The 16116-nt window shown below is 37.2% G+C and overlaps 2 protein-coding genes across 5 annotated transcripts in view; one reads left to right on the forward strand and one right to left on the reverse strand.

Moving 5' to 3' along the window:
• The first annotated feature begins 810 nt into the window (after nucleotides 1–810).
• Nucleotides 811–4258, forward strand: LOC107268705 (nuclear pore complex protein Nup107). The gene is made up of 6 exons (XM_015741743.2): nucleotides 811–1295; nucleotides 1350–1825; nucleotides 1912–2119; nucleotides 2284–3452; nucleotides 3564–3815; nucleotides 3900–4258. Exons 1-6 carry the CDS (start codon nucleotides 1073–1075, stop codon nucleotides 3999–4001), a joined length of 2430 nt encoding a protein of 809 aa, XP_015597229.1. The 5' UTR covers nucleotides 811–1072; the 3' UTR covers nucleotides 4002–4258.
• Nucleotides 4259–4337: 79 nt separating this feature from the next.
• LOC107268706 (protein Skeletor, isoforms B/C) overlaps nucleotides 4338–16116 on the reverse strand; it is a 28908-nt gene continuing 17129 nt past the window's right edge. For 3 of the 4 annotated variants that reach the window (XM_015741745.2, XM_025085924.1, XM_015741744.2), the window contains exons 5-12: nucleotides 12665–12903; nucleotides 12407–12587; nucleotides 11956–11976; nucleotides 11100–11463; nucleotides 10688–11005; nucleotides 10478–10601; nucleotides 10072–10366; nucleotides 4338–9979 (exon numbers count right to left, since the gene is read on the reverse strand). In XM_015741745.2, coding sequence (XP_015597231.1) covers nucleotides 9833–9979; nucleotides 10072–10366; nucleotides 10478–10601; nucleotides 10688–11005; nucleotides 11100–11463; nucleotides 11956–11976; nucleotides 12407–12587; nucleotides 12665–12903 — 1689 coding nt within the window. In that variant the 3' untranslated portion in view covers nucleotides 4338–9832. The remainder of the gene's footprint in view (nucleotides 9980–10071; nucleotides 10367–10477; nucleotides 10602–10687; nucleotides 11006–11099; nucleotides 11464–11955; nucleotides 11977–12406; nucleotides 12588–12664; nucleotides 12904–16116) is intronic. The other variant, XM_015741746.2, reaches the window with a different exon arrangement.

Genomic DNA, 16116 nt, shown 5'->3' on the forward strand with positions numbered 1-16116 from the left:
TTCCCATGTTGCGCGGTAGTGTCTGACTATATTTTCAGCTATACTTGTTACCGAGTGATCAACCGCAGATTCTGCTGCATACTAAATGACTTTTCCTCGTCCACGCGAGTCTTCTGGATTTTGCTAATTCCGCGTTTATAGCGCACCGACGAGAGAAGAACACTGTGGACTCTCTATTAAAATACATATTTATACATATTATATTAATACATATAATACATATTATATTAACATTACAACTGTGGACTCTCTATTAAAATACATATTTATACATATTATATTAATACATATAATACAAATTATATTAACATTACAAAAATGGAGGTGCTACACGGATGTCAGCTCCAGCATGTACTTTTTTAAAATCTCTTGAAAATGATTCAACAATAGGCTTTTTCAATAGTTCTCGAGAAGTTCTACAGTTCCTGATAGGTTTCAACAATCGTTCTGCTACGCCGCATCGGTAAAATATGTATTAAATATGCTTATGGCATCATACGCTTCAGTCCAGGCTTGCTTGCTTTTGTCATATTAAACTTACCGAGTTTACACTGTGCGATCGAATTTAGGATTGCAAAGAAAAAAAGGATTTAGGCTATATCCAATGAGTTGTCTCGTTCTAAGTGTTGCTTTGGGAACCAGCGATAAGTAGCGGAGGACTCTGCCCGTCAGGCTATCTGTTCGTGATCACGTTCAGCTCGACTACCACGGGATATGCATTATCGACGGAGGCGATGATCACAAAATTCTATTCCCGGACTCGCCGATACGATTAAGCGCCATGTTTTTCGTATCGCCTAAAACCGTAGCGTTGTGCATCTCCCTACTGATCTCTGCCGAAAATCGTAGCGTTGTGCATCTCCCTATTCATCTCTGCTGGCCGTTATACTCCGACCTACTCATCTCTGTTTTAATCACTGGGCTACGGCAACTTTACTTCTTATAGTTGGCGCCACTATAGAACCAACTGCAAATTATTTCTAACAGAGAGCGCTACATCAAAAATCATGTCAAAAGTTTAAGCAATCCGCAGTTAACCTCAAGAAGAAGTCGTATTCTGCAGTTTACCATCATGGCTTCTACTGAGATGAATGATATGACGCTCCGAGAGATGATGGATGATAGCACTGCTACTGGAATCATATTAAAATCAAATGAGCCATGGCGAGAAGCTAATTCAAAACTTTATTATGAGTTTCTTGAAAGTATTCAGGCTCATGTATCAGAACCTCAAATTTTCGATACAATTGCAGATTTTATCCAAAACTGCACCGACACTTTGGAGTTAATGAGAGGTATATATCAGTGATATTAAAATTTCGTAGAATGATTTAAGATTGATATTACAGGTATGCAGTCTAAAGTGGAAAATACATATGTTTCTGAAGAAGAAATTAATTTGGAAAATGAGAGAAACGTGTGGCGTCTTGTTTATTGTTTATATCAAAATCGTTTGATGGCCTCTGACTTTCATTCTCAAGATGAGATGGATAATCATACTGATATCTCTGAAAAGGATGTTATAGAAAATTTGTATAAAAATGATAGTTTAATAAGAGAATATCAACTAATCGTTGATTGGCTAGAGAAAAATGCTTTGGATACAGCAGAGAAATTACCATCTATTGAGCACTTTACGGATAAAACAGTAGCATGGGAGAATACACTGCATCAATTGCAGAATCGTCAGAACAGCATTACCTTTGGGTCATCTAGGGCAATAGTTTCTTCCCTTGATCCAGATGCACCGATAAGAGAGGGTAAGCCTCTACATGATCTAGATAGGGAAGATGATGCCAGGCTTGAAAAAAGAATGTTTATAGAGGTATCATTTCATTTTGTGAATTTGTTACGCACAAAGAATACGTGTGACTTGTAGCACTTAAATAAATAATCGTTTGTTGATGTCAGGTTCGCTGTGGCCAATTACAAAAAGCTCAGGCACTGGCTATGCATTGTGGACAACCTTGGCGTGCTGCATGCTTGTTAGGATGGATGCCACATCACGATCCCAATTATAATAATCCTCGAACAGACACAGAGCTTCCAATCGAGGGTAACCCTAATAGAAGTCTCTGGAAATTATGTGCCTGGGAAATATCTCTGGACAAACGCGTAGGTCAGCTAAATTCATATTTGATTTTCTAAATTTTACATGCCAATGTTATAACTACACCTTTCAATATTCTACTATTTTTTCTTTTCATTTTACTGTTATTATCACGTCTTACCTATATTATATAATAATAATATTATTATTAAATAATAATATTTAACACGCAGGTCCATATTATCGTGCTATATTTGCCAGCCTGTGCGGAAATGTACAGCAACTCTTACCCATAGCACAGTCCTGGCAAGACGCACTTTGGGTATACATGAAGACACTGTTGGATATTAAAGTGGAATCAGAAGTAAGAGGAACTATGCCAAAAAGTTACGTGCCAATGCCTGATGAATACTGGAAAAATGAAATGACTCTAGAGAACATTTTTAACGAATTACACGCATCAAAGAATCCAATAATACGTGCTCAGGCCAGCAAACCTGACCACTTAATTCAGAAGTACTTAATATTAGATCAAATACCGCAGCTTATGGATGAAATCGAGACATTGATAGACATGGGAACATGTACGTCGCAATTTCTCAGATTTCTCGCCCATTTGATTCTTTTCCTAAGACATATCGGTAGAAATTCAAAGGAAAGAATTGGAAACAAAGTCCTACAAGCTTATGTACGTGAGCTTATAAAACTAGGCGATGCAAATCTCGTAGCATATTACACAGCTACGTTGCCTCAGGAAGATCAAGTAAAGAATTATGCTTATTTCCTGGAGAACGTGAAAGATCATCAGCAGCGTAAAAGATGCCTGGAAGCAGCTGAAGCGGCAAACTTGAATGTAGAGGCCATTACAAAATTAGTCGTCGAGAATATACGCCACAAAAATATTGAATTGGGTTCGGATGACTTGAAATGTGGAATAACAGCTTCTGATATAGAGAAGATAGATGCTCTGGATTGGGTAATGTTTTATCAGAGCCAAAGGGAGGAAGCCTTGTGGCAGACCAATGCACTGATAAGATATTTTCTTACTTATGAAAAACTTGATGCAGCTCGCAACGCCATTAACAAAATTCCCAATGATTCCATTGGTCTTATAACAATGGAGTATCCTTCTATCGAAAGCACCATAGCAAATCTAACGATGACTAATAATTTGCCAAAAAGAGCTTCTAACTGCATACGTGAATATCTTTGCTACAGAGCCTATCTCGATGCACAAGAAGGTTTTGCTGAATGGTTTTCAGAATTTCACCGGAAGCCAACTCCACCGAAAGCTCTACCATCTTATGCAACATTTACAGAAAAAGTGGCATATGATCATAAGAAAGCACAATATAATTCTGATCTTGAACGATGGAAGATGACAATGCAGCATCATACTAAGGTTTGTTGCTTAAGAAATATTGTACTGTCTTTATAACGATTATTATTTATTAATATCCGTATTTCTAATTAATGAAGTAAATGCTGAGAAATTGTTTGTTTTGAAAATCAGGATGCCAAACAACTTTTGTTCAACGTTTTACTCTTTCCTGACGGAGGTTGGTTGGTTGATTCTGCTTATTCTGGTGACGAACTACCTGATCATGAGGATTCATTGCGAGAGTATGAAATGGAAACATTACGTAAACTCTGTATTCCAAAAATCACATTATTGTTGCATTCCGTAATGTCACAAATGAATGAACATGCAGAATGTGTACAACTGGCAGATACACTGGCTTCAGAACAATATCAACTGTACAAAGTACATAAACTAATAATCCTATACGATTTTGATATACTACGCTACGAAAATGAATTTTAATATACATATTGTACATTTTCTTAGGTATTTCCCAAGGATAAGTTGCGCGAAGTATTCCAAAAATTCGGTGAGTCGTCGCTTGTCCTTATGGACCAGAAGAAGGACCCATGGGGCTATTCAAAATGAAGTACAATCTGTCATATAGAATTTTTGTAAAAAGAAAACTACAGACTCCAAAACAATGATTCGAGAATATCACCCTATAGAGTACAATAATCATGTTCCATTTCCAAAGAGAGTAAAAAAAGTTACTCATCCTTACTCATTCATTATCCATTAATATCTCAGGTAAAATTACTACATAGGATTCCTTTTTTTTTTATAAAACCAGTTTATTGTCAACCACAAGAAGTGAATATAAAATTTGATACAATGTTCAATAATTCATAATCATAATGTATCATATACCTTGTAATTATTTAGACGCTTGATATAATCGCTGAATAAGTATAGCACTGACAAAGCCCACCGTTGAAATTCGCAGCACCAAATCGAGACGTATTGAATCCGTGAAACGTGAGAGTATCCAAAGTTCACGATTATTCTTTCAAAAATACCAACAGTGAGAATTCTCATAGAAAATCTCAAGCAGCGTCCAATAATCCTCAAGCTCACGTATTTTGTACACGTCCCAGACTTTGGCAGTAGCAGACGTGTATTTTGCTACAATATCGAAAAAATTTTCAAATCAATATTATCGGATGAGAGTTAACGACGATTGAACCAAAATAAGTATAAGCATCGCATCTCAATTTTTCAAACAGTTCACAGTCAATAAAATTTAATTTATCATTAAGCAACGATAAGGGGTGGTTAATAACAGCAATTATTACATATTTCTCATAATGTAAAGCATAATGTATGTATATAAAGAAATATAAAGGTTAATCAAAACGTCAGTACTCATACAAAATACACGCATGCTACGAGCGAACTTTATCTTTTTTTCGACGTATAGACTATATAAAGAAATTAACATTCAACCAGCGTGAATCTAATTAATAAACGGTCCATAGATTTCCACAATGGAGTATATAAATATGGTTCAACGAACACATTCGATCCGCATACACGTCAATAATCTTGTATCATTTTTATTTTTTTCTCCGTTACAAGCTATCGTGTCAGCGATGATGAACGAGCTTAGCAAGCTTTCAATATGGATCGATAATATATAATTATTCGTAAAGAAAAATAAAAGAAAGGTTCAATTGTATTGTAATCTGCATGCAGTGTTTTCGAGTAAGAGGTGTTCGTTCAAGAACGGATGATCGGAATTTTTCGTTTGTTATTCCTATCTAAGATGTATACCGACCTCCTTCGCACTTCGATTGCGTAATTTTCTTATCTTTAAATTACTGCAAGATATTTGACAATTATAACCGTATTGGTGGTTGGTATTTATCTTTTAACAATTTTACGTCAATTCGTTAATCGTAAATAAGATCTTAACGTTGTAGAGTTCCAACAAGTTTCTACAGATGGAAGGAGGTATCAGACACTTGCCAATCCGATCGATTCTTATTGTATCGATTATACGATTAATACGTTATTTGTTAATTTGACTAGCCTAACACATAAACGTTGAAAAAAAATGGTTGACAATTTTCGACAACTCTACGTGACAATTTGATATTTCGTCGAAGGATATCTCACTGAAGAATTGCTGATACGTTATTTCAATGCTCGAAATAAAAACTTTTGAAACCTTTTCTTTTTTCTTCTAGTTCTTTTTCTTTAATAGGATTCTACAAGATCGATTGGCTGAGACAAGGAGTTATTGTAGCGCAAGAGAGGATGAAATTTCTTAAGAAAAAATATTCACATGAAAGTTTCATACTTCTTAGCACTAAGGTGAGATGAAAATCATCCTAATAGCGTATTTATAACTTGCCCCCGCGGCATATAGAAGATAAATTAAAAGGCATCGACAAAATTTACGACGAACCAATGCATCCTTCGAAAAAGATTTTTCAAGCTCACAATTAGGACGAGAATTTCCTCGCAATATTCATTTAATACGCACGTTCAGACATTCATTCCCATATTGACAATAATTTTACGTTTCTTCTCGATTAAAACTTAGTGCAAACTATCCTTAGTTTTAAACCTTAGCTTATCCAACCTAATTTGACCCTATGATGGAAGGGCGATGATTATCGTCCACGAGTGTCCCATTAGGCGTCGCCACGGCGATGCGTAAGTTTATTATTGTCCAAAATGGAATCTCATATTTTCAATGTGCCATTTGCGTATACTCGATAATGTTTAAAATCCGCCAAAACCATTACAAAACTTAATTGGCTTTTACTGTCAAACAATGATAATAGTCAAGTTAATAAATATTGAAGATATACCATATTGATACAATTTTTCAAATCAATTAAAAAATCCTCATACCGAAATAGTGTACGAAACGCCAATGACTGTCACGATCGTTATATATAGTGAATTTTTGCTTCTACTTATTTCCTCCCTCTCATTTCCGTTACCTAATCATCATTACAAGTTTTATACATTATTTTTACGCATTATTAGCAAACGAAGTTCACTTATTTACTAAGACTATTTTATTTGCTTCTTACGAGCTACAGCAACCCCGGACATTGGTTAGGCTGTCGTGTAAAAAATTAGTGTCCACATATATATTTATATATAGAATTTCCGTACATTGTATCCTATTATTAAATCATTAATGCGTAATACCATTAATGTCATCTTACTGATTTAAATTGGTTATTTAAAAAAAATGGGGATATTAGATATGCCCACAATCATATGTACATAGTTTAAGCAGGAATCAAATCCGCAACTGTACACTCGTGCACATGATGTAAAATTACAAAGAGATGACCTTACATGAAGTATACTGATCGCAATTATTTTCAATTAGTTATAATTCTTTAATGATTTATGCAATAAGAAGTTTCAATGAGGTCGCCCGAAGAGGATAAACGTATCCTCGAATGTTCTTACACGGCAGCCCGTTATATCGTTTGTCCGGGAAGTTGACTTTCAATTATTGTCATGCTCACAGAAGTAGGAGATTTATCCGCTTAAAATCTAAAATCCGTCAATCTCCGGAAGATTAAACAGTGTCGTAAAGTAATAATGAAAATATATGAAAAGCAAAAGGTAAGTGTAAACGCGAGGTCAATACGCAACCTCGGTAAAAGAATGATAATATTAATTATTGTCTCGAGTTGACAATCGAATATTGTCCCATGAGAATTGCGATCTTAAAAAAGAATTAAATCTTATTGTCATTTAATTATTTCTCGATCACGATATTATTTTACAGCCATTCAAACTAGCTCAATATAAGAAATCAATACATTCGAACGATATATTGTTTTCAAGAGTGATGTAGCAACTTCACGTCATTAATTTCAAATATATTTAATTTTACCGCTCAAACTGCAAAGGCTATTACAGAATTGTCTGATTAATTACAAATTTAGTCGTTTCTTACATGCTACTAAATGACGTACACTGTACAGTGTCAAAGATAAAATTGCTGTCAAATTTTGTGGTCACTGTTTCCCATCTTTAATAAATTTTTAAATCTGTACCATACTTCAGTCTGAATGTGACGCTGTATCTACATACATATGTATGTCCAAGTTATGTCAAATATTCGTGAAATCCGCTGACGACGAAGTAAACAGATAGATATACCGTTATCGTATTTCGCAAGATTACGTCTGACGGAAATAAGAGAATTGCAAATCCTTGATCGAAGATCCATAACTGACCGACAAATGGATCCCTAACCTTAAAACCCTAACCCAACTGCATACAATCGATACGAATGAACCGATAATTATCCCTGCACCGTTACATCCAGAGAAAAGTGTTTTATGCCAATAGGTTTGTTCTCGTTACCTGCACTTTCTGCACTTGTCAAAAAGGGTAAGTGCTCATTGGTTACCTAAAAATATCATTCAATAAGAATTTGCACTTTTTGAAAAGTGCAAAACGTGTAGGTAACGAGAACAAGCCTGATATGAAAATTTTGTGGCTACGTAATTCTTAGAAACAGTTTAACTCACAAATCAAATACGCTTCATTTCTTATATTAAATTCATTCTGAATATCTGCTAAAGATTTAATCGAAATTCAGAGATTCGTCTTTGTAAATGTCCAGTTACCTTGGAACAATTATCCGCTTCTGTTGGTTACAATGGTCGATCGTAAATACCAATTCACATTTGAAATATATGTAAACAATGACGATTAATGCCTCCAAAATAAATCAGACCCCCTAAAATCTTTTATCAGAATCAATTTATCTACTTAGATCTTGACGCCTCTTCGTACGAGAGACGCACATTTTTCATTAAAAGCCAGATACTCGAAGAATAACGAGCGACCATTCTTCATGCACATACTGGTCTTCGTACGCTGATGAGAATAATAATAATAACCATGTATTAATCGTGAATATTATTTTTTCAAACAATTTTGAAGACATCACCGTCGTAACCATGGAGCTGGATATACGTTTAAAGAAAAATATATTAATATAACATTTATATAATACACGCTAGACTATCTATACTCTAGGTTGATTATGATTATGTATTCTGCTGATTTCTTGGTTGCACTTTTTATCAAGAAATAAAAAAGTAATACCCCTTGTCGAGTCTCCTGCGGATAACAGAGCGGCAATAACGACACGACCGTATCAATAATGGATATGTCTCTCTCAATTCGATGCAAAGTAAAGCGTGTACATACCTAGACGGGTGTTTTGGATTTGTGATTTTAAAAAAAATATACATGCATATGTTATATATATTACAGATAGTTATAGATATAAAATTTTCATTTGATAATTAACCGCGCGTCATCGCCAAGGGGCCCAGCTCCAGGTTTACGGATTGTCACGTGATCCGAATGAGGCCTAATAAGAATAACTTTAAGACATTTAATATCTGCACCCAAGGCACATTTTATACTTTCATTCCGTATTTAGGAAGGTCCATTCTATTATATACATAATGGCGCGTTTGCGTAGGTATATAGTATATATATGTCCATATTCCATACACTTCTTTTCTCTTTTTATTCTGCTAATCGTTCACCGTTGTTATTTGTTATTTTAAGTTTCACAAATTAATGCTTTCTCGTACTTTCCTTAAACTCTGATTTTTTTTCGACATACTCGTCTTACTACAATATTAGATTACTGTCAAACAGACAGCATTTGTAAATATAATTACCTTAATCACTACCTGACTTTAAACTTACGTAAATTCAACTATAGCCTTTGTGCAAAATTTACATGTGTACCGTCGATGCATCGCGTATCTTTATCGTGATAACGAATCTCGGCGAGTACAGTACTTTCTGATAATTTTCAAAATTTTTTGAAAATGATAACCGCAAACACATTATCCCATACCTTCACTTATAACCTTCAGCTAAGCTGGACAAAGAGTATCGCTCTTATTGTCTGAATTAATCTGGAGTCTCATCGTAATCGATATTATTATTGTCAAAAAGATTTCACTCACTCTTTTTCTCATTATTGTCGCAATCTCGATCGTTCTTATGTCACTCTTACATCGCGAATTTATGTATCATTGTGTGTGTGTATATATATATATATATATGGTATATATATATATATATCCTGTATACAGTATATGGTATATGCTCATGACATACGATATACTGTATATATACGCGCGTGTATATTATAATATGAAATATTGAATTTGATAGATCTTAAAAATATCTTCATAATCTTTACGTATAATTAAATCTTACGAACTATATACTTTCTTACAACCTTGTATCATTTTAAACGGTTTAAATGTACAATCGTGTGCGCCATCCAATCGAACCGGAAATACGTACCTCCCTGTAGTCGCATTCAGTTTACTTTGCTCTTACGTCAGTTATTCTCCGTCAGGACTTATTGTATTTGATGAAAATGGCAATTCGTCGATTCATCTTAGGAGTAACGAAGTGACGAGGGTGAAGATGAAAATACTTAACGGAGTTACGGTCACGCGTTGACCAAGACCGTTCATGGGTGAGTTCTGTCCAGGATCCACTACGTGAATCTTCCATCCGAGATTATTGTGCGTATAACACTGGGGAAAATAATAATATAAATTTATGAGTATTTTTATCAATAACTAGACAGTATCAATGAGAAAGAAAAGTCTTAAGGTATCACAAGTACCTGGTAATAAACAAGATCAGGCGTGTCCTCCTGAACGGTCCAGACCAACTTGGCAGGTTCACCTTGTTCACATTCGAGTCTCAGGGTCTCGAAGAAGCTCTCGAACGTCTTGGAATCGGCACTCATGTCGATGGTCTTGTGCGTCCATTCGCAGTAACGTCCTGCAGCTGTGGGATAAGGCTGACCCTCCTTATCAAATTCGACGCCAGCGTATACCTTGTGCTTGGTTCTTTCAGCTTCTGATTTCTGTGCGTAGCCACCCTCGGGACTGTCAGTTATGTATAAGGGATGATACCTGTAACGAAAATGGTCTATTATTGGACGTTCTTGTCTCATGCAGATTCTAAGGGATCCGAAAGACCCTCTACAATGTGCGGCTATTACTTTCTTATGACAATCGGTTTACCTAGCAGGATTGGTTGGACTGTTTCCTCCCTCTACAATGAACGTGTAGGTTTGACCTCTTGTTACAGTCAACTCTGGTATCAGGAGATCATTGATATACCATGCAATTCCCCAGGACGGTGAACCTACGATTTAGAATTAATTTATTTTCACTCGTTCCTTTCCTCTCTGTTACTTAATACTCTTCTTCGTATCAGTTTCCTTTTCTCACCTGTAATACGCTCGTATCCTCGTTTACCACCAGTGGGACCGATTCTCGCGCTGAACGTGTCGTCATTGAGCTTAGCCGGTGGCCAAGCATCGATGTCATAGATCTTTGGTAAATCGTAGAGAGAATTCTTGCAGGAGTGATCATTCGTCGAAGTGAAGTCTATGCGAATATCTTCAGTAGTCACGTCCATTTTATTGTGAGCATTGGCTTCACGACGAGAATTCAATGGTCCTATTGCTGCTATGATGCTGGTGTCGGTATCCGGGATGATCTTATCTTTTTCAAGTTCGTTGGTCCTCATGGGCCGAGTATAAGTCACTACGAAGAGACATTAATATTATAATATTACATTATAACAGACAAAATTAACTAATCAATATCATTTCCTACTCTCCATAATTCCAACACTCACCTTTTGTTATCCCATTGTTTCTTTCACCGTGAATCAAAGTAGCATCATTCTTTCCGCCAACCCGTTCATCCGGACAGACTCCCCTCTTGCCATCGCATTGTGCCACGTCAGACATGTAATAATCCTCTGCGAAAAAGCTCCTGGTGGCTCTGTCGTAACCCACCACGACTACATCACCGTCCACCATCTCCGCTTTGCCTTCACGACCCGATAATCCAAAGGCTATATATTCGTTTTCCGTGATTCGACCTGATAGCGTTATCTCCACGTCATCGCCCATATAAATCCATTGTACTTGTACTCGGCCATCAAGCAGTTCTTTACAGTTGGTCGACTTTGGTTTGATGGGCATGGACGTGGTGGTCTAAAAATATATACACAGTACAATAATTTCATCGCTTATCATTCGTTCCACGCATTTACGACTTACCGTGACTAGGAGTCATGCACTTTAGAAAAATGATGACTGCGACATGCAATAACTGAGGAGGATTCGACGTAGGCAAGCAAGGAAAAGAAGTAATGACTGAGAGAAGTGAGTAAAATTAGTAACGTATGAAGGGAGAACAAAGGGGCACGAATGAATTTTCTTTTATTTGCCTATTGACGATGAAAAAGAAACAATATTAGTACACATGCCTTTAATCAATAATTAATAAGCGTATCGATAATATGAATTATTGACAAAGTAAATCATAAGTAAACAGAGGAAACTGCTCTTAGAGATGTATCCATACAGGATTTCTTTTTCTTTTTCTAACAATGCGGTGTAAGATTGCACTTCAAAATCAGCTTTATGCACTAAATGGACAGAGAATGCCTAATGGTAGCAGTCTTGGTATTTTTTTTTACTCACAGGTTTGTACCACCAGGGCGGCTATTCCGTGATAAATTCAAATACATTTTAATTACACTATCTAATTAATACTATCAAATATATATTATATAGAATCATTCGGTATTAACGCAGCATCTGAATCATGGATATGTAATAGGAGTCAAATGAATGCGAATAATTCTATATATATATACAGTATAGATATATACCTGTATCTGGATACTCTAAACTCTAGCTTACATACACCACATATAATAAGAGATACTACAGTACGTTATTCAGACACTTGTAAAATTCTTTAATATCTAAACGCTTTGAGAAATTCCTCGTAACTCTTGGACGTGAGAAAAGGGTTAAACGGATTCCTTCGTTTCTTAGAAGTTTTACTCCGTATGTTAGTAGCGACCTTATCAAGTCCTTTATCAAGATTCCTGGCTCTTCGGTCTTTAATTAACTCATTTCTGTTTACCGTTATCTTGGTCTGTCCCAGTGCCGGCGGTACGTCCAGGTCCTTGGGAATGAGGACGTGTCCGAAATTGTGCCTATACTGAACACACCAGACTGCCAACCACTGAATGTCGTATACAGTAAGATTGTCTGGCAGGACAATCTCAATATCCTCACCCTGGTAGCCTCGTAATGGTTCCAGACTGCGAATTCAAAGATATCACATACAGTAAAGGGTTAGAGTACCTTCCGAAGTTAAAGTTCATTAGAGTATCATCACCTTCCCATCTCGTTGGGCACCTTGGTACCTAATGAAGTAGGCTCCGGTCCAGTTCCAACCCAGAAATAAGCGTCAGGACCGGCGCCATCGTAGTGCAAGTTTGGAATGTAGAATGTTTTACTGTCCAGGATGGTTATATTTTCACTACGTAATCCATGTGCCAGTCTTGAGAATTCCGACAAAGTTTTTGCCTTGGGCACTTCCAGATCCGAAGGGATGTAGACGTCTCCGAAATTTACCTTATGGAAAAACAAATAAAAGAAACGATCGTAAGGTTGCCAGGGTAAAAAGTTATATATATATATGGTGAATTATGGCAAAGGGAAAAAAAATTGGCTACTCGAAATTCACAAGAGTCACTTATATACGTCTAACGTTATGTTTATGTTCTCGGATCGATTCATCATTTCCTTTTAAAGATAAAGAGGTAAAGGGGACGCGCTGACTGACGTCCTTCCGAATAAGGGAGTCGTTTCAAGGGAAGTCGTTTATTTTAAACTCTGTCAAACGCCGAGGAAGAAGGATCTCGCGCCCTGGGATCCTGTATAATTCGGGGAAACGGGAATCTCGCCTTACGACCCCAGAGTCGACGTCTCGGGACTCTTTATGACCGAAATTTCAACACCCACGACAATTCCTAAGGTCCATTCGAAAACCGTGAGACAAATTTATTTCGTCCAGATTTAGACGTCTTTTTTTTACTCCAACCAACCCAATCCTCGGAGAAGCCTCATACCGAAGAAACACCCAGATTATTTGAAAACTTCAGCAAGGATTTCCGGAACTGACTTCCCTCTTGTGAATTGGACATGACGTATGAAAAATGTAGTAACTTTTTATTATTTTTAAATTTTTTAACATTGCCAAAGACAATCGTCAAGGAGTCTTGTGCATTGTAAATTTTCTCCATTGACGGTACACTCTAAGTTTACGGTACAACATTTCCAGCTAGTTTTAACCTTGAGTGTAAGTACTTCAGCTGTCAGTTGAGCAGATGGAATAGTCAGGAATAATCGATAAGTCCCCCCCCCCCCTAATTCCGCAGGCTTCGCGACACGTACTTTTCGAAACCCTTCTAGTAAGTAACAAACCCCTATAACTAATATACCAAGCCAATAATTAACATCCAGAGATCTACGGACTTTGATACTTGCATAGATGATGCTAATAACATTATGTTTAAGGGCTCGTCAATCATACTACCCTCGGATGACGTGGGTGTCTGAGAAGTAAGGGTTAGATGAGTATCGCAGATCCGTAACGCAACATTCTGATGGAGCCAGTCACGCTCAGAGACATAAAGGGAGGGAGTGTGTGTGTGTGTGTGTGTGTGTGTGTGTGAGAGAGAGAGAGAGGAGAGAGAGCGATAGAAGAATATTCAAAATTAGCTTCTCCTTGATACCCACGCATTTCTTCCAGCCCTCGAAGGGACGTTTCACCCTTAATATTAAAAATTAAAGCTCCGTAAAGTCAAAGAATCATTATTGCTAGCGTAGATGTGACAGAGAAATATATATATATATATATATATATGTATGTATATATACATATATGTATACATTGAGTTAAGAGAAATCACAGTAGGCAATACGTATATAATTTTTTTGGCTAGTCATATTTAACAACAAAGTTTTGTATAATTACTTGTGAATAAAGTATGTAATTAAGATTTAATTAAAAAAAAATGGTAAAGAGCCTAATGAACGCAAAAAATTTTAAGAAATATTTAGAAAAAGTATATTCAGGCTAAATGGACCGCCTGAAGTCAGTCCACTTGATTTCTATGGTAGAGCCAACTTCAGGCCATGCGCGTGTACTGAATAACTTTGTACGCGAAAAAAAAAAAGAGTAACAGACAGTAGCCACAAAAAGAGGAGTCAGTAGGAAAGATAAAGAAGAGGGAAAAAAATGAGAAACGAGAATAAAAAGTCTCGATGACGCAAAATGAATTCGAGCGAAATAACAAGCGATTTGCCCCGATATAAATATCTGATGGTAGGCGGATTGGTTTTCCAATCTTCTTCGAGATGTCTGAACGAAAACGATTCTCGCAGTTATTGCATCGTTTTACAAGATCGTTCGGTATCGAGCCGAAAGCGCTTTTTATAATCCGGGGTGCGGTAACGTCGAAGGGTTCCTTGTCAATTCGATACCTTTGATCTGGTCGTTACGGCCGGCCGAAGTCTCTACCAGAGGGGGGTGTATAGCACCCCTAATAGACTGTTTATCTCGTAAGCCCGGATTTAGATTCAGATCTGAGGCTATTATGCGCCGTCCCGTGTACTACCTACGTTAATACTCAAGACTTCGTGACGTGGCTCAACAAAATAATTTCCCCGGTCGATGGCCAGGCCTGTGTTAGGACAGATAAACTGCTTAGAGACGTAGAATAGATCGTTCGAAATTTCGTCTAGATTTAATTCCAAATACCAAACTACGTACAGTGCAGTACAAAAATAAACTTTTAATAAGAAGAGAGTGCTATAGATACACATACATACGTAATACAGTATAAGCTCGCATCAATACAATAACCAAACTTCTATACCCGACTGTACGTACTAAGTAGTCGCGCCTATAGCCAATTCATGAATCACACGTGAGATCCAGGGGACTCTTTTGCATGCAATTTCATAGTGCATGTGGCCTCTCATAATTTTAATCGTAAACTGTACCGGTACCCAGACCCTTTTGATGAATTATCGAAGGCGACAGTAATACGACGGCAACGGAATGCCCAGTTCTGCCACTTGGAGACTTTCAATGTCGTTAAATCCGTGCAAGTGGCAGCACTGTCTATTAGCGTTACAGTACCGTGCCTGATAACGATATTTTGGGTGCATAAATTTCAGGGTATATATTTACCATCGATTTGGCATATATAATATATACACACAGAGCAGACTGGTACAATCCCCCCTATGAGGATATCGGAGTATGGAAGGTATAGAAAGAGGGCTGAAAACAGTCAATATTCAATCAAATAAATCCCCTAACAAACTGGAGATGCATAGATAGCATCGAGAAACAATCAACGATGCAGAGAGCTAGCGCAGGGGTAGTATGCCACCCTGGCTGCCGTTGCCCATAATATATTGGAGAGAATCCGAGAGTGGCCGAGACTGTATATTATTTTAGCACGTTATCAGGACCGGCATCGCCCCTCCTGACGCGCATATACGTTCTCTCGAAACCCCCGCAGGGAGACGCGCGTCGTTTCGGAAATTGAGACATCAAGCCTTGTTACACCCGATAGCAACGCGCTATCCCACGTACCCCCGTCGTGTTGCATTATTACTGCCAATCCCTGCTCTCTTTGATACCCCCTTGAGAATATCTTAACTATGGTTTTAGAGTATTTTTTAATACTTCACTAGTAAGCAGCCCCTTCACTGCTCGATCACGATCTCTCATAGTTGATCCGCAACCCCCTTTTTCCGTAATCGACCTAA

This window comes from Cephus cinctus, unplaced genomic scaffold (assembly GCF_000341935.2).
Source record: "Cephus cinctus unplaced genomic scaffold, Ccin1 Ccin1_scaffold0577, whole genome shotgun sequence".
Taxonomy (NCBI): Eukaryota; Metazoa; Arthropoda; class Insecta; order Hymenoptera; family Cephidae; genus Cephus; species Cephus cinctus.